Below are 27,339 nucleotides of genomic sequence, written 5' to 3'. Positions count from 1 at the left end.
TCCTAAATGCATCGAGTTTACGGGAGACTTTATTCTTTGTATATATATATGAAATACTAACGTAATCATATCTAAAGCAACTTTTTATTCGAAAAATCTTCTCAGTAATTCATTTTTATTTGAAACGGTCTAATAGAGAGAAGAAAGATTTTCATTCAAAAAACAGGAAACCAAAAGAAAAAGAAAAACGGAAACAAAAGAAATCTCCATAAACTACAAGAGTGTGGCACACGCCTTTTCATTTCTCGATAATCACCAATACTCGATAATTGGATATAATCAGATATAATTGGATATAGTCAGATATAATCAGACATAATGTAAAGGTGGGGTTTTTCATTATACAGGGTGTCCCAAAATTCCTTCAACAGCCGGAAATGGGACGTTCCTGAGATCTACTGAGATCATTTGAAGCAACATTTTCCTTTGTAAAAATGTTATCCGCATGCTCATGCATGGACATGTCCATGTCCATTGATGTCCATGTGCTCATGGCACTGATATGTATACTATAATAATTACTATATCAGTGGTTCATGGTAATGAACTCTGCTGCTATCAGAGTGCTATCTGCTTATTTACAGTCTCACAGTTCTCACCATCACCGACCGGTGCTCACTGGTGCTCACCGTGCTCACTCATGGTCAGAAAAACACATCGTGGAGTGAGTAGGTTACGTTCCATGCACGGAACGTAGAAGAATGAAAATTGATGCATTTGCTTTACGGTGTTGATTATTTAAGAGAAAAGAAAATTACAATTGACCATGGATACTACAGAAAATTGGGACGGCGATTGCCAGACACCGTTGGACGACCAAACACAGGAAAGCGAACGTCAAGAACCTGACCAGGTTGTACCAGGGTACGCCAAGTTTGACGATTACATTCAGGTATCTCATTCATCTTTTAAATCTGTATTAAGTGATTTGGACAGTCGTTTGTCATTTTACTCTTTTATTTTCTTATCTTTTCAGGATGCTTTTGATGCTATAAGAGCTGGGATCAAAGCAGCCAATGCTTTGCCAATCGAGTCGAATTTTAACTATTACTCCTGTTTCCCAAGTTTTCTTGCTGCCACAGAGAGTAATGTAGAGCTATTGTTAAGCGTTGTGCAGCATGCTTTGGGAACGGCAGGTATTAAAGGTAAAATTTCTAGACTCGACACCGAAGAAAAGTTTGAGCTTCTATTAGAATCCAACGACATACTTTTGGACAAAGCGGTAAGTCTACTCGTTTGTGTAGAATTTTCTATGACAATTTGTGATCCTAATGAGCTCAAAACCTCTCTTCTCTTGTTGCAGAACTCTTTAATGGACGAGGAATCTGGCATCACAAAGACTTCTGAAGTAGAATTTATTGTAACGCAGACGAAACAACAAACAGTGAATGGTAGCTGGAACAAGCGAACATCCCGATTTGCCGATACAGCTGAGACCACGCAATCCGTTCGTTTACTCGCTGGGAAAAACATTCAGAGGCCTCAAATAATGTTTAAGGATAAGATCGATAACAGTTCAAAACCATGGTGCCCTAAGATCAAAGACAAGCCAAACTCTTTGAAACCTTTGGCGATTTATTTGGAAGAGGACATGGATGGTGAAACTTTCAATCACCCATATGAATACGAATTAGACATGTTTACTCTTCCCAGCAGCCAACTACAGAAATCTGATCCAACAAAATATAAACCTCTGGACATATCGAGTTTGGTAATGATCGAGAAACCGTCCGATATCAAAACACTGATACAAGACTTGAAACGGTATAAAGAAATCGCTGTAGACTTGGAGCATCACTCCTATAGAAGTTTTCAAGGAATAACTTGTCTAATGCAAATCTCAACAGAAGACACGGATTACATAATTGATACCTTGGCGTTACGTTCCGAGTTGCATGAGTTAAATGAAATTTTTACGAAGCCTACTATTTTGAAAGTATTTCACGGCGCCGATCTGGATGTGCAATGGCTCCAACGAGATCTATCTCTGTATGTGGTGAACATGTTTGACACGCATCAAGCGGCAAAACATCTTAATCTGCCTTACTTGAGTCTAGCATATCTGCTGAAACATTATTGTAACATAGATCCGAACAAACACTTCCAATTGGCCGATTGGCGAATAAGGCCTCTGCCGGAAGAACTTCAAAGATACGCTAGAGAAGACACACATTACCTGTTGTACATAAAAGATATATTAAAGAACGCTTTAATAGATGTAGCCAATGGGCAGACAAATATTTTGAAAGCAGTGTACGATAGAAGTACAGACATATGCAAGAGAACCTATGTGAAACCAGTCTGGACGGAGGAAAGTTGCATGAGTTTGTACAGGAAGAGTCAAAAAATGTTTAACAATAAACAGCTTTATGCTCTCAGAGAAATTCACAAGTGGAGAGACTTGACTGCCAGGGAGGAGGACGATAGCACCGCTTACGTTTTACCGAATCATATGCTTCTGAATATCGCGGAAACATTACCTCGCGAGATGCAAGGAATTTTGGCGTGTTGCAATCCTATACCTCCCCTTGTCCGACAACATTTATTAAAGCTGCACAAAATAATATTGAAGGCTAGGGAACAGCCACTCATCAAGCCGATTCTCGAGGATCTCAGGCAACGGTTGACTCAAAGAAATCAGATTGCTAACTCGGAAGCTTGGATGCATTTGCCGCATGATATTCCAAGCGGTATGGAAGCGAGGGCTGATTTACCATGCTTGTTGGACAAGAATATGGTACCAGAAACATTGTTGGTAAATACTACGACGAAACATACGGTTACAGTGTTCGACAGCCCAGTTACGTCCGAGGTAAAGAGAAGATAAACGCGATAAATCTGATTTATCGGAAAATAGAAAGATATTCTATCGAAGTATATTTATTTTTTGTAATGATTTCAGGACGAGGAAACGACAAAGGACGAGCAACAAAATATGAAGAAGAAAAAGTTTGTGTTTGTTAGTCCGTTTGAACGATATAAACGCGTGATACCAATGATAGCGCAGGAAGAAGCACAAGAAAGGGAAAGGCAAAAGCAGGCAGAAGAAAATCGATTGAATAAAGAGAAGAAAGACGACGAAGAAATAGTAGAAAGCAAAAATAGAGTTTACGAACTTTTTAAACAAGTCTCTCAGATAGTGAAGGGAGAAAACTCGAAAAAACCAAGTCCAGTATCTTTAGGTCAGATGCAGGGACGAAAACGGAAGCGGGATTCGAATATTAAAAAAGAAGATGACACGCAAGAGAAAGCTAACGATAGTTTATTAACACCGGCACCATTGTCGATAAAGAAAGTATCGAACAACGAGACACCTTCAACGGAGGAGCAAAAGGTACAAGAATGTTTAGCAAGAATTCAAGGTCAAGACGAAGACGAGGAGAAGATTAAATCTCTACGGTGAGACGAACGTGTTTTATAGTGTCTCATAAAGGGATATAGAATTATCGTTGAACAAACTGTAACTGTTTATTAATTTGTTCGCAGCACGAGAAAAAAGGGAGATAAAAAACGCGCAGTGCGAGAGTTAAACGATAAAGGTTTGATGCCATCGGATAAGTTTGATTACAAAACTGTCGATTTTAACTCTTTCCAAGGAGGAAGCGCGAATACGTCCAACAAAGTAAACTTCGTGCAAACAATGGTAAGGGAATCTGCATCGTTTACAGTTTACATTAACGACCAATAATATCTCAAATAATGCTAACATATCGTTTTTTACATTTACAGAAAAAACAAAATGAGAAAAAGCGGAAGCGGAAGAAGCAAAAGATAAACATATAAGCTGTAGAAAATATTTAGAAATAGCGAAAATACAGTCTAGGAATTTACACTAAATACATATAATAAATAGTTTATTATACTTTTATGACTTATGACCCTCTATCTGAATGACATATAGCAGTAACAAGTATTTAAACATACGTTGTTCCATATCTAATATAAAAAAATAAATCGAGTGTATTAACACAAGAAGCTTGTAATACTTGTTACAAAAAATACAAGAAATACTTTTAATGTATTTGCCTTTGTTTAATTAGAATTGCGCGTTCTGCTCTGGTGTCATCGAATAGTTAAAATACAAATTTGTTTACGGTCCTTACATTACGTTTTCTTACATTTCATACAGATGTATTGTATAAAGTATAAACATTTGTTTACCGCAACGAATAAATATTATTCGTTATATCTAACGGTAGTGTTTCCATTCGAGCACGTAACAAACGGATTGATTCGTTGCAGCAATACTGAAAGCAGTCTGAAAAAAGTATTCCGTTTGAAATTGGTGATGTAACCTCTGATGTTATCGTTAGGTCAAGAAATTTGAAATTTGTTTGTATCAACGATCGTTGGATGAACGAAAGTAGTTTGTCCGCGTACGGCAGGAGTTCGGCACCAAATGGTACTGCAGCAAAATGGTATCCTTTCTGACCGTGTTGATTAAACTCTTTTTGGTTTTTGCAGCACATAGTCTGCTGTTTAATTGTATAAACGGAAGTGTCGGTAGAAACGTAAACGCGATAAATGTAGTTAAAAATTCAGTGTCCGGTTACGCGAGAAATCTGTCGGAGTTTATTTATACGATTTCCACTTCTTCGAGTCTCGTAGATTCTGCACGAGAATCCAAGCCGAAGCAAGTCGATTGTTTTGGGTTGGGTAAAACGTTCGCGACAGCTTTGGAGTGGTTTTTCATGAACAAACCAAATGGAACTCATGCTTTGGAAGTCACGTTTTTATTGTCTTCGAGGAATCAACCGCGACGCGTTCAGGTGATCACTGGAAAACAGTTTGGTTTAGAGTGGACAGACTTTCGAGTCGACCGTCCAACGATTATAATTGTACATGGATTTTTATCGCACGGTCAAGAGTCGTGGATTAACGATCTGGAGAAATCGTTTCTCCAATGGGTTAGTTTTTGAATCGTCACGTTATCTCCGAAATCAAATTTGCATAACACAACATATATGTATGAAACTGTTCAGAGTGATGTGAACGTTGTGGTCGTCGACTGGAGCAGCGGTGGCAATACTTGGAATTATTACAAAGCTGCAGTTAATACAAGAGTAGTGGGATATCAAATTGCAAGGTTCGCTGCTTCGTTTCTTTTTTTTTACGTTTTTCAATCACGGATAATCATGTGACCGTAAAATTGGCCGAGCATAATTATATTCTTTCGACGAAGATTTTTAGGACATATAGAAAATGCGACGGCCGCCGGAAGTATTCCCCAGAGCAACAGCTGGGGGCCTTTACACCTGGTGGGTCACAGTCTCGGGGCACACATTTGTGGATTCGCTGCGAAGGAGCTGAAGAAACAACAGAGTAAATGGAAGGTGGAAAGAATAACAGGACTCGATCCCGCTCAGCCTTGTTTCAAGAACGCGGATCCAGCCGTGAAGCTTCACAAATCCGATGCACCGTTCGTTGATATCATACACACCAATGGCAAATTGCTCTCCCGGATTGGATTGGGTTTACCGGATCCAATAGGTCGGTATCGCAATGGTTTACGCCATTAAGCTATCATAGTTGAACGATCTCTCGTTTAGTCGTGCTTCGCTACATTCCTTCTTGATCAGGTCACACTGATTTCTATCCGAACGGTGGAAAAAGTCAACCCGGCTGTACCAAAATAGACACTTCGTATTACCAATATTTACCGCTTCCTGTTCGAGGTAAGCAAAAACTCCGAAATTGTTTGCCGTGCTTTTCAAGAACCGAATGTCTCGATAAAGCGACCAGTTGTTTCCAGCGATCAGTAATTCTATCTGCAGTCATGGACGTTCGTACATCTATCTGACGGAGTCTTTGATATCCGATGTTAAACATAATTGTACCTTTTGGGCGCATCCCTGGGATTTATCGTATCGAAATCTAATGGCGATAGGGGCGGAACATTGCACTAGAAACTCCTGCACCGAAATGGGTATAAACGCGATCAATTATCCCCAGCGTGGAACATTCTTCGTTGCCACTTCGAACTCCATACCATTTTGTCGTAAGTATCGTTGTTCGTATATGTCGCAGAAAACATCGATCGATTTACTAAGTATGCATAAGTACTCGAAGATTTGAACGGCCTTTACACTTTTCTTTCAGTTAACGATACTCACGCGGTCGAAACGATGGAAGTTATCGCGCAGGTGGAGAAGGACAATGAGAACGAAATTTACGACTAAAATTTATCATTGAATCAACATGTATTAACTATTTATAAATAAATGCTCTTTACTTTCGGGGATCGTTGCATACCATGCTTAAATTATTCGTTCCAGATGCTATTTACAATTTAGATTCGGAGAATAAAACGGCTTACGGTGTACACGTGCGTTGCGATCTCGCGCGTAAGCGAATGGAAAATTTCGATGTCGCAAAAAATCCGAGTTAATGAAAAAGCACTTACTTTGCCCGTCGATCCTCCGGTACGTTTACATTATAGCATAGTGACTCGAACCAACTGTATTTTAACGTAAAAGTAGCGGCGTGTCGCCGACGCGATTCCCTATATCCTATTAATACTATAAATTAATCGTATATTACAAGGCGTAGACCGTGAAAACAGCAATTACGATAAGAGTTCGTTGTATTCGAAATATTTTCTTGTGCGTTGCGCATAGTCGTCGCGTATGCTTTCATTGGCACTTTCATAATGTTATTCGTCACGTATTCAACGCGTATCCGTTTTTATCGGTAGTCGTTACCGGACTCGTAATGTATCATGTTTTGCCCTTATTGCGATTCAAGCGTCGGCTTTTCAAAGTGGTCAAAGTCTACATATACAGTACATACACTAGATTTAAGTAGAAATGTTATTCTAACCAGTCGAGGTTGACGTTTAACGAAACGCGCGTCACACTTGAGATTCAAGTGTGCTTTGGTAGGTCTCGATCGACTTGGATCGATGGATCGTATCCCTGCAAGTTCTTTTCTCCGTGTAGCGGCGGTTGTTGGCTACTGAGGGGCAAGGAATCGAGAAGAGAAGAGAACCGAAGCGAATAAGATCTCGTGTCGTCGGCAGATCAATGAATAACTTGTACGTAAGTGGCTGGAAATATTCCAGTCCGTCCTCTGCATTCGCCTATCCACCAGCCGTCCGGCTGCTTCTGATGCACCGTTATCAGATCCCCGGGGTTTAGACTGAGCTCGTCGTTCAGATTCGCGGAGTACTGATAGATCGCCCTGCACTGTTCCGCCGCGGTGACATCGGTTTTGCTGGTGGTCTCGACGGCACCGTCAACCTCTTGATTGTTATTGTCCTCGGAGTGGCTGCTAAACTCGTCGAAGTCGCTGAAGTCGTCTTCGTCGGGCGGATTCTCGGAATTCCCGTCGCCGGCCGTCCTGTCGGCCCAATCGCGGTTCTCGGTCTCGTGATCCTTCGCGAGATGGACATCTATCTCGTCTTGGTCGTCTTGAAACTCAAACGATTCGTTCTTTGCCCAAGAAGGAACCTGAAATTTTACGTCAACGTCGCTTCTAATTAAACGCTTCCATTCTACAACGATATAATGTACTTCTGCTCTTCGCGTTCGTAGCAGCTCGTAGCAACACAAACGTATTCTGATAGACGTTGCAACAGACAGCAGGAGGCTCACCTTAAGGACGCTCTGTTGCAGACCTTGCTTGTCCCTCGAAACGAGAATATGTTCCGCCAAGGGATGCTTGCCTCGTTTACTGCCTTCCACTTCCGCAAGCGTCCCCCCAACTTTGTATCTCGCTGCCTCCAAGTATAGCAGCATGGAGCGCATCTGCCGGAAAAACGGAAAAGGTAGCAAACGTGATCGCACGAAACCAACAGGAAGGAAAGAGGAAAAACAAGTAAAAGACTACGTACGTGATGCAACTTGTCAGTGACGTTCTGCGTGCTCTCGTCGGCGGCGAACGCGGGCGTCGAAACGAAAGCTCTGTGCAGCGTTTCGAGACCTTCGCGGCCACGTCTTTCTCGCTCCAGGTCCTGCCTGATCAAATGGAGAACCCTGACCAGCGCCTGTTTTCGCCGATCTCTGTTCATCGCGAGAGTAACGTGCTCGGCGTAGAAGTCGGGTAGGAGTTGCTCGGAGTTGCAGGCGTCGTTGCTCTCGACTCTTCGTATGAGATTCTTGAGGATCTCAATGTCGTGGGACACGTTGCAGTTGCGCACGGGCGTAATCAAACGGTCCGTGCTCTGCGAGGCGCGAGACGCGAGACGAAAAAGAAAAGAGAGGTGTCAAAGTCTGCTCAAGGTCGAGGATCGATCGTGAAAGCGAATGAAAAAGTGGAGTAGAGAGAGAGAGAGAGAGAGAAAGAGAGTGGGAGCAGTCACCTGTTGCAAGCGAGGAGCGAGTGCCTGCAGGTGCGCCAGGTAAACGTTCGCGAGGTCCTTGAGCGCGCTGGATCGTTCCTCTTCGAGGAGCTCCATCTGTTTGGCTCCTTTCCTCACCGTGCTCTCGTACTCGAGCCTGGCTCTCTCGGCTCTCACGCTCACCGTGTAGAACTCCGTGTCCGTCCTACGGGACGAGTCCTCGGCCTTTCTCCTCCTTGCTTCGAGCTTGCTCGCCTCTTTCTCCGTCATGTGATGATGATGGCTCGACGATTTGTTGTTGGTCTGCTGGCTCTGACTGATCGACTGCAACCTCGCCAGGTCCTGTAGCCTCTCATTTTCTCGCGCGCAAGCGAAACTTTGCTTTTTACTTTTCGCGGCGATGTTGCGCCACTCGTGCAGAGATTTTCCAGCTTTGTCGACCGCGTTCTCGATCGACTTCCTTGAGCGGCCCTGAGCCTCCGCTACTCCCACCTGCGAATACCCGAACGCCTCGTTAACGTCTCCTCTTACGATCTTGGATTTACAGAGGCGGTACAAACATGTCCAGGGTAGTCCTACGTTTAAAAATTCTACGCGACTTTTACGCGTCTGTACTATGCGCGGAGCTCTAGCTCCTTGCTCAACGATACGTACCTGCCGCGCTAAACAACGCTAAATCCACCGAGAACCGACCTCGTTTTCGCTCCGCGTCTCGGTGCTTCGATCGCCGTAGAACGCAAGAACGAACATCTTCTCCGAATTATCCCGCGATATCGAGAGGATCGAATCAAACTTACCCGAATCGGTTTGGCGAGCTGCTCACTAAGCGTGATGCTCCATACCCGGTGTGCTTCCGCGGCAGCCTCCATTTCCTCGCCGATGCATCTCCATGCCTCGTTCACGCCTCCGCTGCTATTTCCACCTGAGTTACGAAACACCGTTGGTCACCGAGCAATTATTCGAATGCAAATTGATTGCATCCCCGGGCTTTATATAGGTATCGCGTGGACACATCGCACACAGGCCTGACCAATGGAAACCACCGATCGTTTCGATTGCAAGAGGCGAAAATCGTCGACGACACGTACCTTGGTCCTTCGCGCACGCTTTCGTCAGCTTGTTGCTGAGCTTCGAGAGTCCTTTGGCGTATGTTGCTTCCAGCTCCGCCCTGAAACGCGCGGAATAGTTTTGAAACGCGTACACGCGTAGGTTTGCAAGTCGTGAACACGTTTGTACGCGTACGCGATACGACACGAGAATGGTGTTACCTTTCGTGGAGGATAGCCGCAAGTTCCTTGCAGAAATCGCCGCCCTGCTTGACGTATCGTCGCACATCCTCGAACCCGCCTTGCCCTCCCTGCAACCAGAAAGCAACACATATCGATAAATAACGCGCACATCCTCGTGTTCCTCCGTTCTCGTCGCCTGTCCACTTTCGACAAGAAAGTCCCGGACAGGCGCAGAGCTCGTTCTACGGTTGAATAATCGCGGTACTTAAGGGGAACGTTGAAAATAGCGGTAACCACGCATCGTGGCTCACGAGATGCAACATTTCTAATGTCCCGCGAATGAATTATGAGGATTTCTTTCGCCGAGTCGTCCGCGCCGCACCGTACCGTGCCGCCGCGCCGCGCCGCGCCGCGCCGGGCTTCACCTTCTCCTTCCGGACGCATCACAGCGTCGCGTCGCGCCGCCGCGCCGGGGAAACGAGAAATTTACGGTGTACGAACTTCCGTTTCTCTCACGCGTCGATATCTCTGTCTCCTCTACGCTCGTTTCCTACGCTCGAAGCCGCTCCGTTCGACCGCCAAAGAGACGGGGGGCGGTCTCTTGAGCATAGGTTATTCGATTTACGGCGATCTTGACCGAGGCAAGGGAATGAAAATTCAACTTTTCCACAGCCTCGAGCTTGGTCGTGACCGGAGAAAGGCAGGATCGATTCTCGGTACGTGTTCGCACTGCCGATCGGCGAGACGTTTACTTTCCCGTGTCAAATCCCCGAGTCACGCCAGCGAGAATCGCTTCCACATCGCTCTTCCCTATCCTGTTCGAGGAAGCGCGCGAGGATCCTTCGCCAAGCGTCGGAGCTGCGAAGCGAAACTCATCGATCCGGCACGATAACGACGATCCGTTTCTTTCGTTTGAGGCGAACGCTTGCGAGAGAACGCGATCGATTCCGAGTTCGCGGAATCCTCGGGAATAAAGAAACGGTTTCCCGATAACATCGATAAGAGCGAACGGTGGAAACGGTTTTCTACTGCACGAGAAATACCGTGCGAGATCATGATACGCCAGCCGCGACGATTTAATCCCCGACATGACCGTGCAGTGATTTCCTTGTAATCGAGACTGTCGTCGTATTTGTAATTTGTATGCGGTGAAACTGTTATAGGCGCGTCGAACGTGCCTGTCGTCTTCACTATTTTTAAAACAATCGATCGACTACTCAAAGTCGACGATTTCCAATTGAACAATTCGACGCGTTACGTTTGCAAACTTTCTGACTCGTTCGACGAAGGGCGAAGCAGTCGCTTTCGACTATTATCCATGATTTCGGTTCAGGGTTACATTTAGGAGGCGTGAGTTAATAAGATAAAACGTGCATCGTAATGCAGGGACGTAATAACGATTGCGTGAGTCTATACATATGTGTCTTTTCTTGTCACGCGCGTGTTACGTCATCGCGAGTCAGCTCTGCTCGGTAGATATTTCGTATTATAATTAAACGAGCAATGCCGACACGCGGATAGAGGCTTTGGAAAGACGGAAACGCGCAAACATCGGACACCTCGAAATCTCTTGCGTTCGATAATCATATCCTCGGACTGAGAAAAAGTCAATAGTCACCGTAAACATCGACAAACCTCGATCGCTACGCTTTTCACTTTTGTGGAAGCGACGAAGAATAGCGCGATCGATCGAAACCTTTAACGCATACAGTCGAGCGTGTCGGCATGCATTGCTCCATGGGGTAATTATCCTATTACATAGAAGCTCTCTATGCGAGAAGGGTGTACCTGCATAGAGAGAATCGACAGCGAAACCGTAAGCTTAGTGTTCCTTCTCGAGAAACTTTATAATTGGTTATTTCTCATTTCTTGAGAAATTACAGTATTTCTATTTAAATCTAGGGAAATTCTTATGAATCTCATTTATTTTATAACATATCTCCGGAAATGAACAAATACGTATGCCCTATCAGTCAAAATGTGCTACATACATTATAATGTAGATATTTAAATATCTCTGTTACTTGTGATTATACGAAAAAATGTCAGAGGAGAAATTTGCACTGTTCAATAAGGTAAATATAATGGGAAGATAAAAAAATTTTTTGAAAATCATATTTCGAAATTTCAAGCTCATCGTTATTTCTATTTAAAGGAGGTCATATAATTATTCTATATTCCTATTCAGAAGAAAAGACAAATCCAACGATATACCATATGTTCCATAGTTAAGGTGAATTTCACAATTTTCAAAATTCTCAATTTAAGTGCGCCACGTCATCATTTTATCCGATCGATCTCAAACTTTGCGCAAATTTTTTTCTCACCTAAAGGAACAATACTGGAAAATTTTCTCCAAGTATAGCTTTGGTCCACCCTAATGTACATATTGGACAGGAATAAACATGGAGTTAATGTTTCTTGCGCTTTCGATAAATATTATCAACGGTATTCCAAATATCATAGGTTTTCCAAAATTTTTTTATGTTATTAAAAGTTCTCGAGAAATATAGTCTTATTTCTCATTTATCGAGAAATGAAAAATGTTGAGAAATCAGGAACACTACGTAAGCCGTAAACGAATGTAATTCGGTCGGATCAGTTCGGCTCGACTCGGCTCGGCTCGATTTGAATCGAAGTCCTTCGTAACGCAAAGTGTCCTCGTCGCGACAGGAATTACTGGTCGAAACGTTAATTGAAAATATGTATGCTTGTTACGTGAAAACGGCAACCGGTATTCTCGGTAATTAAACCGGTCGCCGCACCGGTAGACTAAAAATCGTTCGTTTTTACTTCTGCTCGAAATCTGGATTTCTACGAGTTACGCGACACGCGTTACGCTCTGTTCCTCGAACGTGAGATATTTCATATTTTTGTCGGGGGACAACCGGATCCAGGGAAACGTATTCGAAAATGTCATTGGTCACACGCACGACGCACACAGCACCGCTCTGGTGTCACGCTCAAATCGACATGCCTTCTCCCCCGGTTCGACTTTCGTAAAATTCGAACCCAACCGAAGGTGATCGAGCACGTTCGCCATTCGACTCCTAACGAATTCGAAGGATTGCCGAAAGAAATCGCTTCCAGTCCCCGTAACGAACAAAGAACCGCACGCTTCGCGCGCGGCACGCTCCATCGGTGCGTTTCGCGATTAAACGTGTACCAGATAAACGATAGGAACGAGCGCGTGCGCGAATCTCGCAAGCAGAAAAAAATCTTGTTTACGACATTCGTGATTGCGCAAACGATAAAAGAAACGATCGTTCGCGGTGCAAAGCAGAGGGGGCTGGATACACGGGATCTGTATCGACTACAGATTGCGACCTAAAGGTTAATCGACACGTGGCGACGCGACGTGACGGTCCATGGTCGCGAAACAAATGGCTGGCAAACAGCGCGCAACAGGTGGCGCATAGCACATTGCACGGATCTTCCTCCTACGCTCGAGCGTCAATGTCCTTCGAGTTTGCCGTGATCGACGAGATTGCGAGCGAGAGGATCTCCGATAAACGTTTCCTGGCTGGCGCGCAATCGAACAACGAGCGAAAAGAAAGTTTGCAACGAGCCGCGTAAACTTGACCTCGGCGAGGCAGTTTTCGGGACAAGTTCTTGCGTTCGTTCACGTTTCGAAAATCAAGTTGGCCGAGCCAACAGGGATTCGGTCGTTCAACTTGTCGCGTGAATGATCGAAACTGGTCGACGCCTAGAAACGTGAACCAGACATAGTCGCGAAACAGTGCCAAAAGTAACCGTTCAAAACTGTCGTAACTGTAAGAATTTTCGGATGCGACGAAAGTCAATGGTTTCGGAAAGCAGTGTCGGGATAGAACAGCTGCGACTCTTCCTTTCCCTTTTACCTTGCTCGAGTCGGCTCGACTCGACACGACACGATTCGACCAACTTCCCCGACTTCCTCTAGTCGGGTTCACGCGACACGGTGAAATCGCAGAGGTCGCCGGGTACTATCACCGCGGCTGTACACGTACGTTTCACGTTACCAGCGCTTTCCATTGTACATGAATTTTGCGTTTTTACGCGCGTTCTTCGACAACTCGAGAGAGAGAGATTAACTCGCGAGGAAAGTCCCTGGCTCGATACTCGACGGACGCAACGAATGCGCAACGAAAACACAGCCAGAATTCGCGTGGCTTTCTAGAGAGACGCGGACCGTCGCAAAAAGCGAAAACTCTACGCGTTTCCGAGAGGCCGATAGCCTTTTCGCGGAGCGAAAGCAGTATTCGGCACGTTAGATTCAAGCGATTTCGAATTTACGACTCGATCCTGTAGCCGGATCGACTCTATCGTGCGTGCATCCTTCACCGGTTTTCCGATTGGAGAACGCGCAGCATCGCCAGCCACGATCAAAGTGCAACGAGAGCCGCCGCGCCGCGCCGCGCCGGTATCTTTCGATCGACGGAGAAACACGGAGAAGCGTCGTCGCTCGTTGTACCTGCTACCTACACTAGTACGAGCATAGGAACACTCGCGGACGAGCGCACGCGAAACAAAGTCGGTTATTTTCTCCGCCCAACTTTCCCACACTTTCCATGCTTTGATAGTTGCTCGAAACAGTATTTACGTTTACCGGACCCCGAGGCACAAACGAGTACGGTTCCAGCGGGTTTTGAGAGAGAAGAGAGAACCGAAAGCGCGTACGATCGTGGAAATTTCGGGTCGCGACGGGTCCTGGGAAAAGAGAGAGAGATTCGATCGAGAGAGCGAGAGACGGTTGACGCGTAATTGTACGCAATTGCGGGTGCCAATTCGCGATTCGGAACGAAGTAGAACGATGATGATATACCTCTTCGGTCTCGTGAACGTGAAGCAGATGAGTGGAGGCCATTAACCCTCTGATTGACCCCAGCATTCTCCTCTTAATCGGGCCGACTTTTCGAGCGCGATCTTTGGTCTCGACGGTCTCGGCGGCCTCGTCGTCCGCCTCCTCATTTTCCGCGTCGGAGCACGGCCTGGACGCGCGAACAGAGACCGGGCCCGAACCGTCCAACAGATCTTCGGCACTGCCCAACACTTTTCTCGAACTTGCTCCGCTTTCGGGAGAGCAAGCAATGATTACTTCCTCGGATACGGTGGCGGCCATACCGAACTCTTCGACCCTGGTGAGCGAGCCCGTGTCCCTCGCCGTCGCCTTGGTCAGGTCGTAGGACGCGCACTTGCTGCTCGAGATGCTCGGGATATTAGTGATGTTAGGGATGTTAGGGATGTTAGGGATGGTCGAGATGCTAGACACGCTCGGCGGTGGCCCGGCCTCTGCGGCGAGGGCCCCGACCGCCTGCAGTCTCGCGTGCTTGTTCACCACCTCGTTGATCCTGGTGGTTTCGTCGCGCAGCCAACTCCTCATTTTGTCCCACGCCTTCCCCAACCGATGCTTCTGCAACTACGGACGCGCGCAAACATGTACTCGAAACGGTCGACGACGTCCAAAAACAGGGCTCGAAAACTGATACACCGTGTGTCACATCACCGCAAAACACTAGTACATATCAAGAACCTTTATTCCGAAAAACCCAAATTTTCAATCATTTTCTATTTCGATTTAATCCTTCAGGAACGACGACGGATTGTCAGTTTGCTTCTGTATGATCGGCGTTGCATCATGTTACAGATCTTACAATAATCTCTCTCGATCATTCAGACTTTTTGATATTTCCCCTAGCTACTTGCGAATTCGGCAAAGCGAAAGATAATGCATGACAGCACATCGCACTCAATAATCCGATCATCTGTAATCAATTTTGAAAAACTTCTCACAAGGAGAAAGCACGATCATGGGGTCTCAGATTTTCTCGAAACTTTACATACTGGTAGATTTCGTTCTCCTGTTTATGAAAATATAGCATTAGAAATGAAATGTAATAAATAAATAAACTGAAAAGAAAAACAAGGAAAAAGAACACAAGAGATTTGAACCCTGGCCTTCCTCCTAGTATGAACCTAGTACGTTACCACCACACCGTTTGCCACTTAACAATATCTTCAATCGAAACTGTACTTAACTATACGAAACTGTAATGAAATTTCAATTGTAAATATCTCAAAAGTTATTGAGTATTTGACCCTATAATGCTATCTTTCACAAACAGGAGAACAAAATCTACCAGTATGTAAAGTTTCGAGAAAATCTGAGACCCCATGACCGTGCCTTCTCCTTGTCAGAATCAGTACGATGTCGACGCGTCGTTCCTGAGGGATTAAAGGCTATTCGATAGATTACGCGAGACTCCATGATACTTGGAAATTTCGGTAGTTCACAATAGTTAGCGGAATAACGATTCCGTTCGATTTCAAGCCCTGTTCGAGATCGTGTTCGACGCGAGCCTGTTCGACGAACGTTGCTCGGGAAGAGACCTCGCCACACGTATCTTTAGCTACCTTGGATCGCCGGATCCGGCGAGACACGCCGGACAGAGCGTCGTTCGAGCACTCGGGATCCGAGTAGGATCCGGACATCGAGGCGATCCCTGCGTCGTACTCCTCGTTGTCCTCCGTGCCGTAGCTCTTCCGGCCAGATTTCAACGATCTGACCGACCGCTTCGCGCGATTGTTTCGGTCGACCTTGTTGCTGTCGTCGGGTGGATCGATTTTCACGGCCGTTCGTCTGTTCGTTTTCACTGGTGGGACCGGTCGATCGACAGAGTCGACAGAATCGACAGAATCGACAGAATCGGCGGAATCGTCTTGCGACACCACTCCTTTCGTCAATTTCTCGTTGAATTCTTCTTGGGTCATGCCCTGAATCCCATTAGCTTCGCTGGTCGCTTCCGCTTCGTCCTGTGGACTTTTTACGGCTTTCTCGATTTCGGTTTTCGTGGTTTCGCTCTCGGTTTCGATTTCCTGGCGAACGTACGAATTCCTGGGAACGTCGTAGAGTTGATACGGCGGGGACGAGTCGTTGTCCGTTTGGTCCGCGTTGTCAGCCACGCCCGAAGGCACAGTCGTTAACGCGTTTGAGTCTGAAGCTAGAGGTTTCTCATCGGTGTGCAGAAAACTGAAGCTGATCGTCGGCACACCGTCTTCGCCGGTCTTCACCGACGCGACCGCGGTCAGTTCTACGGTGTTTCTGTGCCGTTTTTCCCGTTGGCAAACGGTCGTCTTTCCGCGATCTCCCGAGGGACTCGTCGGTGGCACTGGTTGGTCGATGTCGTTCGCGGACACTATCGATCGTTCTTCGATCAGCGTCCCGATACCTCGATTCTCGTCGCAGAAGTCTCGACAGTGGACTATCACCGGCGCCGGGGCGTCGTACCAAATCGTCGTCGAGTTGCTGTCGTTGCAAACATTCGCGTTCGACGACGACGTCGACAGTTTTCTAGCCGATTTCAGGGAGGCCCACGCGTGTCTCACTTCTTCCATGTTTCTCCGCTTCCCTCGTGGTTCAATTCGCTTCACCGCATAGCGATTCACACGTTCGAACGTCGTCCGCGACAGAAACTCGGCCCGAATGACGCGACGTCTTAACGTTTACGCGTTCGCCGTTCGCGCGATAGCGACCGATAACGAGACCGAAGCGCGTATATCCTGTCTATCTGCACGAGCACGGAAAGTCGGCCGATTCACCAGCGAGTATCGAATTTGTAAATGTTCCACGGTGGGTGACGGTCAATGACATTTCTGTTGTCGTTGTGCGAGCATCGCCGGCCGCGACGATCTCCCCGCTTCTGTTTCGAAACATCGGCGAAAGTTACGCGTCCAACGACGAATTCCAAGGTGTCGCGTAACATACGACGCGTCCAAACGATTCGAAGCTCGTTAGACGAAGTTCGTAAGTACGGCTACGACACTGATCGTTCACCGTTTCAGCTCCGGTCAGTCGCTTTCGAGCACGCACGTCGCCACGCACCTGCGGCTGTCGCTCGCCTCTGCCATGCCAATTTCGCGATTTATTGGTTTTCCACGTTCTCTGTGCCGGTTGCGCGCAGTCGCGCCGTCAACGTTGCCGACTCATTCGTCGACCGATTACAGCCCACGCCGATTCGAAACGATTCGCGGAGCATCGGACGACCTTGCGAATCGTGACTCGACGCGTCGCGAGGACCACCGTGTAGAGCGTTGAGATCGCGATCCGGATCGATCGCGCGAGATCGTGATCCTCGCCAACGAGACCGTGTTTCAAGGTCGATCGATGCGCGGCCGCGCTGGCGCGCGAGACGGATCGCGCCACGACGAAGTTCCCGATTTTCGGAGGCTGAGGGGGGAAACTAGGGGAACGAGAAATATCCGCAAAAACACACCTCCGCGACGGGACGCTACGTGAACCGTGATGCTCGTGCGACGACGTTCCAGCCGCGACTGGATTTACGCTGGAAGCGGTGTATTATACAACAGCGTCGGTCAAACAATTATATCCGTATTATGTTGCGCGCACACACACACACACACGTGTTGCACAACCGCGCAAACTGTGCAAACGATGAAAACGGTGCACCGTGTTCCTCGCGCCTCGACAAAAATAAAACGCTACTCGGATTCGCGTGAAAATTGAATCGCGCGAACGGCAGGTACCGTTCTAATAATAGATTGTAAATCTTCCTTACGAAACGGTTAAGCGGCGCTTAACTCGTGGCATGCGTATCTATACGCGATTCTCCGCGGAGCGGTTTGAACAGTTTGAACGCGTTCCACTACACGCTGCTACAAAATCGGAACGTATTCGCGCGTGGCGTCTTGACGTCGACACACAGGTTTGTCCTACTGCCGCGAATACTCTGCGGGACGAACATTTCGCGGCGCGTATTCCTTTTGTCGCGAACAATCGGCTGCATCGCGAGAACAGTCGAAACGACGCTCCATTGTGCCACTTCTACGATCACGTCTTCGCTGAAACCGCGTTTCTTCCCCAGAATGGAACGTGTGTTCACCAAGCGAACGGAACACAGGCAACGATACCGGAAAATCGAGAAACCTCGCGATTTTCGCGCAATTTCGAGAGAGGACACGATTGGTCACGATACGCGGCACACCGCTCCTCGACGATCCGTCAGCGACGATGAGGAGAGGAGAGCACAGGAACACGCGAACAACGATGCATCCAGAGCGGTGCACTGTTGCGAGTTGCGGGAATGGGCGCGGGCCGGACCTCTCTCGCGGTCGGAAACGTCATGCGCGTTTAGAGCGTAACGCTCCGAAGCGAATGCGACCAGAAGCGGATAGTTTGAGCGACAAACGCGTTTCTAGGCGGGAGGTTGTTCGTTTTGTTTCGAGATTATATTTAGCTTGGTTACGCGCGCGCGACACTCGCGTTACCGAAACATGGTGCATGGTACATACACCACTTTACCGCACCACATCGCACCATACCCCAGCGCGCAGCGCACAACGCGCGCGGGCTGCTCCGACGCGACGCGACGTAACATCGATAGGCAACTGCAACTGCTCGCGCGACTGCGTTTCTCAAACTTGCACGGGCGATTTTTACGACCGGTTAACGAGCCGTTTACCCGGTTCGCTTGCCCAACCGAAATTGTCGAGACCCGACGCGAGAACCTACGATCAACGGTCAATTTCCGCTCGGAACGATCGGAACCGATCGGAACGAGAGCATGACGCTATAAACGATCCTGCCTAGTCGACGCGACGCGACGCGACACGGCTTAACTCGATTGTTTTTCGGGAAATCGTGTTTCGTTCTAATTTCGATCGCGCGTATCCGCTTTCACGAATAATTCAATTCTTTTTCCAGCCTGTGGTTCTCGCCACGTGATACATTTCAGACTTTCTCAGCACATCGATCTTATCGAAGATGCATCGAACCGAGAGGTCGCGCGATGAAATCCATTTTTGCCTATTTGCCGTGCGACGCGTACGCTCTTCAGGACGGTTGTTGACCTTGCTCGATTTTCGGCGAATAAGCCACGCGATGCGTCGACGCGAGCATCATAAATTTCCCCGTCTCCGAAACGTAAAATATGACTGTCTAGTGTCTAGCGATAACGTCGCTTTCTTTCTCTCTTTCTCTCTTCCTCTCGCTCTTCCGCCGCGCTAAGCGGGCTGCTTATCGTCCACGGAAGGTGGAAATTCTCGCACTGTACTCCAAGCGAGCACGGTCCCACATTTCTTTACGTAACTACCGGCCCTGTTACCGATAAAACGGAAATACCATCGCTGCGAGTAAAAGCGCCAGTGCGTTCGAATTGTCCAATCAACTGTTCACCGGGATGTACCGTCCGTCTCTCATGAGATGAAACCCGGAACTGCACAGAACTACGTCTGATGTACCGTGGCAATCTTCTCAACGAATAGCAAAGATGCGTGTGACTCGGCTGTCTGCGTCTGATCAATCAGACGGTTTCTTTGCGAACTCCTTTCGCTTTCGTTCCGAGTATCCTCTCATGAGACGCGGACGATACTAGACCGTACTTTCGGAATATCGATTCGCTATTTCGTATACAACTGATCAATGGGGAAGGGAACGTATGCGAAGCATTCGAATCTCAATGGCAGATTAAATGCGGAAAAGGGAGACAAGCGCATAAGAGCTGGCCCACCGGAAAGTGTCCGACTGTCTCGTTTGCGGATGGTATTCCGTGGTCTACTTCAGGGATCGGCAAACTACGGCCCGCGGGTCAAATCCGGCCCGCCGCGCCGCCTGCTTTTAATCAGACCCGCGAGGTAAATGGACACGAAAAAATGAATCAAATTACGTAAAATAAAAAACATTATGTAAAAATATCACTTCCTAATAGAGAAATTTTGAACCTGGTTTTTTTCGTTGCTCTACGAGTAGAATTAGCTAGCCATGTAAATATCTTCGAGTTTGCTACCCGGCCCCCTAGCCTAAAAATTTCACGTTCTAGCCCTTCCCAAAAGAAGTTTGCCGACCCCTGGTCTACTTGATCGAGAGAAACAAGCAATTTTGATCGATACAGTTCTTCCGCTAAGTATTCCTCGCAAGGTGCGCGACGTAACGACCACGTAAATACGACGAGCACGGAGGCAGTGTGCTCGAAGAAACGCGAATCCTTTCTAGGGACAGCCGAGGTGAATGAAACACGCGTGACTTCGTGGACAAAAGGGAGAGAGGTAGGGAGGCAGAGAGGCAGAGAGACGGAGAACGGGAGACGGAGAAGGGAACCGTAGCGACGGAAGTACGGTGCACGCTTATCCGGTGTCGAACCTTGCCTCCAGCCATGGACGGCTTGTTCTGTTACCTCGTTGACCCACTACCTACCCGTTATAGAAAATACGGTCGTCTCCCTTTTTATCGTTCCCGCGTCGAACGATCTCGATTCGAACCGACTCGAAGCGATTCAAGTCGTTTCTTCTTCGAACTGACTCCGATATTTAGCCGTTCCTGTTCCTGTTCCTGTTCTTGTCCCCGTTCGTGTCTCGCCCTCCTACAATCCTAAAGCCATGTCCAGATATTGGACATTGGCGTGTTGCGATTGTGAGGAGTCCTCGACGCGATCGACAACTGCCTCGATCGTGCTGTCTCGAGTGTTCTTTAATATTTGTGTGACAAGCACGACGTCGCGGCGGGACAGCGTGAGTCATCGATTACCGCGAGGCAATAGTGGTACTCCATGTCTGAGCTTCGTCTATATCTTATGGAAATTGAGTTCACTCAAATATCATATCGCGAGAAAAATGAACTTGTAATCGTCGACGAGCCACGCGGTAGTCGACTCGGTCTTCGAGTCGTTCGAGCACGTGTTTTGCATCCGGTTTTTGTGGACGGGACGTGAACCAGATGCGCGGTGCGCGCAATAAACGTAGCATACGTAGCAAGCGCAGTAGCTGACACCATATGCACACAATCAAACCCGAATACTTACAACTACGGGCGCAGCAGGATCTCGGAAGACTTTCGAACGAACGTATCCAGGAAACCAATGACATCTCGGACGCATCGTGCCAAGTGGTAACACTCCCTCTATCCAATTGCTATTGGGCGACAGCTACTTGCGTTCGATCTCGGGGCAACACGTTTCTCGAAATGTACGTGGCACGCGGGGCCAAGCATCATCTCGGTCGAACCAGTAAATTCTTCCAACAACGTGGAGTATCGCGACAGCTAGCGAGGACTAATACGCGCGAGACCGTGATTCGGAGTCCAGACCGAATTTCTGACTGATAATCTACGTATAACAATCGCTCGTTTCACAGTCATGTTTCTCTCTTATCGGATAATCCATTATGTTATCCGACGCGACGTTCTCGTCGACCAAAAATTGCGAAATTTTGTACACGGACCGGAAACGTCGATCTCGTTAGCGAATCGATAACGTGTTCGAGTAAAAGGATTCTCTGGTCCCGCATCATCGAACTTCCTCGATCTCGACGCGATTCGTCATCCGCGATCCACGATTTCCTGTCCGATCCACGACGCTCGATCTTATTCCCCGTGGCGGTGACACGTTCGCTGAAACTCGAGCATCGCAAAAAGGATGTTCGAACGCCGGCGATTTTGATCGCCACGTTACAGCCGTGTACTCTTACTTTCTCCTGAAGCCGTTTCTGCGTGCTGTGCGAAGAAACACGCGAAACTAATGCATGACCGACCGTAAACTCGCCGTAAACGTTCGAACGAATCAACGCGAACGACGAAAACAACTGTGGAAAATGTTCAAGAAGAAAGACGGGACAACGGCCATCGCTCTCTTCCTGAAACGGAACCGATCGCCGATCATCGATGCGTGGAAACCTGGAAACCTTTTCTCTCTCTCTCTCTCTCTACTTCTGCTCTTTCTTTGGTTGCTCCGATTTCCATCGGTCGAGTACAGAGAGCATAGTCGCGCGAAACCGGAGAAGAACGTTTCGTCTATGTATAATGGTGGGTTACGAGTTACGAGTTACGAGTGCCGCGTGTACGTTACCGGTTACGCGCGATATTTTGCCACGGGTGTGTCGCGGAATACCTGACGATAATTCCTCTGCGCATTTCTTGGCGAGCGTCGCTGGCGAACGCCGGTCGACGATTTTACGATCTTTCCCTATAAAGAGACCAACACAACCGTAGAACGTAGATAAAAGAAGATATAGGCTCGTCGCTCGAAGAAGCAACGAATCGATTGTAGATCGGGTATCGGTGTTTCGATCGAAATCGGTGCGGACTTTCTGAAGTGACGTACGACGCGTAAGAACTAACGAAATCCGTGCCATATGCTGTAACAATACGAACCGTATTACCGTAAGTATACGGTGCCTCGGAACACGTATAATCAACGGTGACACGCGTATCGCATACGAATCGATATGGGTTCATAGTGTAGCGGTCTGGTTGGTAATGATACAGCGACGAGGATCAACCGGAAACGGCTCGTCAACCGGAACGAGGCTTTTTCGCGACGCGCTCGAGCTGCGAACAACGAATACAGCGAACATAACGTAGCGCGATCCTTCGAACTGATACTCTGTGTATTTAATAATAATTCCCGTGCCCATCGAACGAACGACGGTGTCTTTGTAGGACGCATTTGAACATCAAAATACCACTCTACGATCGGTTACGCGGTCAGAACAAAATTTCATCGCTATAGTCTGTTCCACGAGACGAAGCAGTAAACGTGAACATAACCGTCATTCGCTAGTTTGCAAAGTAAACAGGCTGGTGCTTCTCTGCACCGTATCATAGGTCGTAGATGTTAGAAGAGCTCTCGTGGAAAGATGCGAACTACCGAAACGTGCCAGAACAGAGCGACGCGCAAGCTTTTGGTCGAGTTCGGTTGTTTTGTTGCTTGCTCCTCGGCCCGTGGGAGTAGAACCCGTTTCACGATGCTGCATGAGTCGTGGACGGCTGCCCGACATAATAAGATGCGTGTCTATGACGTAACACTTTCACCCCCGAAGGCCTTTCTGCAGACGGGCTTACGGGCTTGCGGGCCTACGTTACGGCCCGAATGGCACAGCTCGAACCAATCCGCTCGCCAGAATCTCGAAGCCGCTCCGCAGCCGCTCTTACGATATTTAAATATCGATGTAGCATATTCGCCCGCGTTGCAAACTATTATACGATACAAACGCGTTGCACCTTAGACGTTACACCCAGCAACCTGCCGCTGCGGCCACTCTCCGCTCGTGCAACAGCCTTCTTTCTCCGTCACCGATCCTCCTTTCCTTCTTCTTCTCTTCCCCATTCTCCTCTTTCCCTCGAACTCCGCCGATAATTACGTAACGGAGTAGAAAAGTCTTTACCGTGATCTCGGGACGATGTAACAACGAGGTCGAGTATCGTTTCGATTTCCAGGTCCACCTTCCCGGTATCGTTATCTCTGTCGGCGACGATTGCTCAAACTCACGGTATCCTCCCACTCTTTCCGGCTCTTCCGGCTCTTTATTCTGCTCTTAATGGAATCGTGAAGTTCGTTGCAACAACATCTTTCCACGTCAGTGGTAAAAAAAATTCTGTTTCAGAATTTTGCGTAAAATGAAAGCATCTTTATTATGATTTTTTTACGGAATAATTTTACATCTTTTGCAAGGATCATCTGTCTCGATATTCCGCGCCTCCACCATTCGCAGTTTTCTACAGTTTATTCCCACACTTCTGTCAAGAAACGCACTAAAAAAATGCACTAAAAAGTATGAAATAATTTCCATTTCATTTATGTGAATGCACACGAACTTAAAGGCAATACAATCTTTTCGGAGGCAGCGCAAAATTGAAAATTTTCGACACTGGAAATTACGAAAATCCTTAAATTCTTCTACATGCTTTCACATATTAATATTAATGTATCTTCTCTTCCCACCTGCTGATTTCCAAGTTAACCATATTCCAATGAAATCATAATCAGCAACATCTGTCATTTGGAAAATTTTCAATTTTGCGCCGCCTCCGAAAAGATTGTATTTTAAGTTCGTGTGTATTCACATAGATGAAATGGAAATTATTTCATACTTTTTAGTGCGTTTTTTCGAAGTTGGTTTAATTTTCTTTTATAAAATTTTTTTGTTTCCCACTTTTTAGTGGAACGAGCAGAATTTGTAGAACACCGTAGGATGGTTTTTCGGTCTTCTTGGTTATTTGCAATAAAAACCGCAAAGAATGAAAAATTGCAAAAGTTTTCAAGGGACCAGTCGAAAGACATAGCCTACAAAATGCAGAAGGTTTCGTCCTGATTGGTCCATCCATCTCGGCATAATCGGTGAACATACATAGAATAAAAAGCGAAAAAAAGGAAAGACACATACAGATCGAATTGAGTAACCTCCTCATTTTTCGAAGTCGGTTAAAAAATGCTGGTGCTGCTATATCTTATCAGAAGTTAAATAGCATAGATGGTTACAATTACTTATTTTTTCATTTACGCGTTTCATTTATTCTTCTTCTTCTTTCATGTACCATATGCGGACTCAAACCCTTGGCATTTGCTTCAAGTCACAAGCTTCAACTTGTCGAAGAACTCGAGAAGAAGATCTCGCTGCGCGAACATCGTTTATCGCACAGATCCTCTCCTAATTATGATCGTTAAGAGCTGTGGACACGGACGTGGACATCGTCACGGTTTTCGCCGCATCCCCACGAATTAACAAGACAGAATTAAGCATCACGGTTCGCAAAGAGCACCTCTTCCGGGTGCAAGCCTTAACCGAACAGAGTTGGGCAATGTTGAAATGGAATTTATGATTAAGAATTGCAATCGAGATGTTCACCGCGATACGCGAAACAAACGGAAACGCCGATAGAGGATCTGAATCATCGCGATACGATGACCCAACGCGAGATAACAGGTACTTTTTCCAATCGGTACGTAATATAATAGCACGTATCGACGCGGCGCGGCGTCCGAGATAAGAAGTTCTTTTTGAATCGAGCGGCAAGAATAAGTCGAGCAACGATGCGATTTATCGATCGCTCGATAAATAAACTTCAATGCCGATCGTCTTCGTTGCGTTTCGCTAACTATTAACTATACTATAACACACCGGTACCAGGTCTGTGTCTCTCTTTCTCCCTCCTTGTCGCGACCTCGAGACGATCTCCGAAGGTAGAACAGAACCGATTCGCCAACGCGAAAGCGAAGGCAAGCCAGAGCCAGAACCAGAATCGAAACCAGAACTAACGAGATAAATCATTTCGAGAACTAATTCAGAAAATGAGAAACCCAGGATTCGCTCGTACTCTTTCGAACTTATTTTCTTTCGCGAGTCCGAGATAACATCGATCGACACGCGCGGATGATTTCAAAGCGAGAAAAGTATTTTCGCGAGGCGCATCGCGGCTAGAAAATGCTCTCGAAAGAACAGAAGCCGACGGGATGCCATCGAAACCTTGTAACGAATCTCCTTTTATGTATAATACACCCACACCATTTGCGATGCGGCTTTCGACCGTGTGAGATGATCGCGTTGTTCCATAGAACGCACGGAAACGCAGTCATTATCCATCTATAAGTACCTACGCAGTCATTCGCGGATAATTGTTCATCGCCGAGGCGAGGCGATGACGCGTCATCGCGCAAACATCGTGAACGCCCTGCGCCTCTATTTTTTGTTATGTTATCAGGTACCGAAAAGGCTAGATCAACGCGTTGAGAAACAACGTGACTCGTGTACGTAGATAGAAGCCAGGCGAACGATGGGTCTTCGTTTCTTGTTAATCAGATTAGACTGTTACCATTTCTTCGTTAACGAGAGTTAACGCTCGTTTGATCGGGAAAGGACTTTGGTAATCCTGTTCCCTGAAACTGCATCTGGAATTTTGTCATCTCGATATCGTCCCGAACGTAGAGCCAACGACGCGAGACGACGACCAAGACGATCGAGAAAGCGTACAAATCGTGTGAAAATATTTACACGCACGCGCTGATGCGTGTGTAACGTGTTTTCGCTCGACAATTTTTACAGAAGTGGGTCGTACATCCGATAACCCGTATAGACGACAAATTAGATGGTACGTTGTCGATTAACAACTATGCGAGCTAGAAAAACATTGGGGAAATGATCGCAGCAGTTTGCCGCGCGATAAATGAATCGACGAGATTGACGCGTAGATCAGGAGAAGGCTGTAGGACCTCAGTTGCTACTCACCGCGTACTTGTCCTTGTAAAACAGCGAACTGGTCGACATGGCGTGTTAATCCCGACACAGCAACAAGTTGCAGAGAACGCGTTGCACTCTCTCACGACTGCATCATCGTCGATCGTCGGTCGCCGTTATTTTGGCCACGGCTCCGAACCGCGACATCCGTCGAGCCCTGTCGAACGCGGTTGCACGCGTGCACGAGTGCACGCACATGCGCGCCCGCAGGGGTGCACTTGCGCTCCTGCTTCTGCTCTGCTGCCCGCGAGCTACGATAACTCCGAAAACACCGAGAACTTCTCGATCGCCGAGCACCAACGAACGAACTAGAACCCCCGACAAAACACCGAGAACGTCACAGCGTTTCCGGGTGATCGGCACACGATCGAAACAATCGAAACGATCGACGCGATCACGGCGAACCGGAAAAACCGTCGAGTTGTCTCGCGCGTAAAGAGTCGTGCACGCGACTGACAGGACAGGACAACTTGGGACAAGATGGAACTGGACTGCACCAGACGAGAACGGGACGAGACGGGACGATACCGGACGATACCGGACGAGTCAAAGCTGCGAAAGAAACAGACTGATACACCGTGTGCATGTCCTGTTAGTTTATGGCCACGGTTACGGCAAGAAAGGTACGGTTCTCTTCCTCGCTCTCGCTCCCGCTCTTTCTTTCTTCCTTTCTTTCTCTTCCCCTCTTCCTCCTCAACACCCCACCACCCCATACCGCGTTGACCTACAATCTAACGCAAAGGCTCTCTCTTTTCGCCCTCCTTTTCCCCTCTTGCAACCACGTTGTCTCTCTTTTTCTCGCGTTCTCTCTCTCTCTCTCTCTCTCTCTTTCTT

The 27,339-nt window shown here is 47.2% G+C and overlaps 3 protein-coding genes across 6 annotated transcripts; 2 read left to right on the top strand and 1 right to left on the bottom strand.

Moving 5' to 3' along the window:
- Nucleotides 1-140: 140 nt before the first annotated feature.
- Nucleotides 141-3,862, top strand: Rrp6 (exosome component Rrp6). Of its 4 annotated transcripts, none has more exons than XM_076422820.1 (8): nt 141-504; nt 585-668; nt 744-892; nt 977-1,222; nt 1,304-2,812; nt 2,903-3,399; nt 3,487-3,643; nt 3,730-3,862. In XM_076422820.1, exons 1-8 carry the CDS (start codon nt 435-437, stop codon nt 3,781-3,783), a joined length of 2,766 nt encoding a protein of 921 aa, XP_076278935.1. In that variant the 5' UTR covers nt 141-434; the 3' UTR covers nt 3,784-3,862. The 4 variants fall into 4 exon arrangements, with proteins under 4 accessions (XP_076278935.1, XP_076278934.1, XP_076278937.1 ...); XM_076422821.1 differs by having other exon boundaries at nt 311-326; XM_076422819.1 differs by having other exon boundaries at nt 144-668.
- Nucleotides 3,863-4,158: 296 nt separating this feature from the next.
- LOC143208394 (phospholipase A1) lies at nt 4,159-6,525 on the top strand. The gene is made up of 6 exons (XM_076422823.1): nt 4,159-4,907; nt 4,983-5,086; nt 5,183-5,490; nt 5,580-5,675; nt 5,753-5,998; nt 6,100-6,525. The coding sequence occupies exons 1-6, from the start codon at nt 4,416-4,418 to the stop codon at nt 6,177-6,179; spliced, it is 1,326 nt and encodes a 441-aa protein (XP_076278938.1). The 5' UTR covers nt 4,159-4,415; the 3' UTR covers nt 6,180-6,525.
- On the bottom strand, nt 6,182-26,486 carry Nost (Nostrin). Its single transcript, XM_076422811.1, has 9 exons — nt 15,901-26,486; nt 14,312-14,905; nt 9,547-9,635; nt 9,367-9,446; nt 9,076-9,200; nt 8,300-8,770; nt 7,832-8,161; nt 7,593-7,745; nt 6,182-7,448 (listed from the first exon to the last, which is right to left on the bottom strand). Exons 1-9 carry the CDS (start codon nt 16,879-16,881, stop codon nt 7,020-7,022), a joined length of 3,252 nt encoding a protein of 1,083 aa, XP_076278926.1. The 5' UTR covers nt 16,882-26,486; the 3' UTR covers nt 6,182-7,019.
- Between the last annotated feature and the right edge of the window lie 853 nt (nt 26,487-27,339).

This window comes from Lasioglossum baleicum, chromosome 4, assembly GCF_051020765.1.
Source record: "Lasioglossum baleicum chromosome 4, iyLasBale1, whole genome shotgun sequence".
NCBI lineage: Eukaryota > Metazoa > Arthropoda > Insecta > Hymenoptera > Halictidae > Lasioglossum > Lasioglossum baleicum.
The sequence above is the reverse complement of the archived record's forward strand: the minus strand, read 5'-3'. Positions and strand labels throughout refer to the sequence as shown.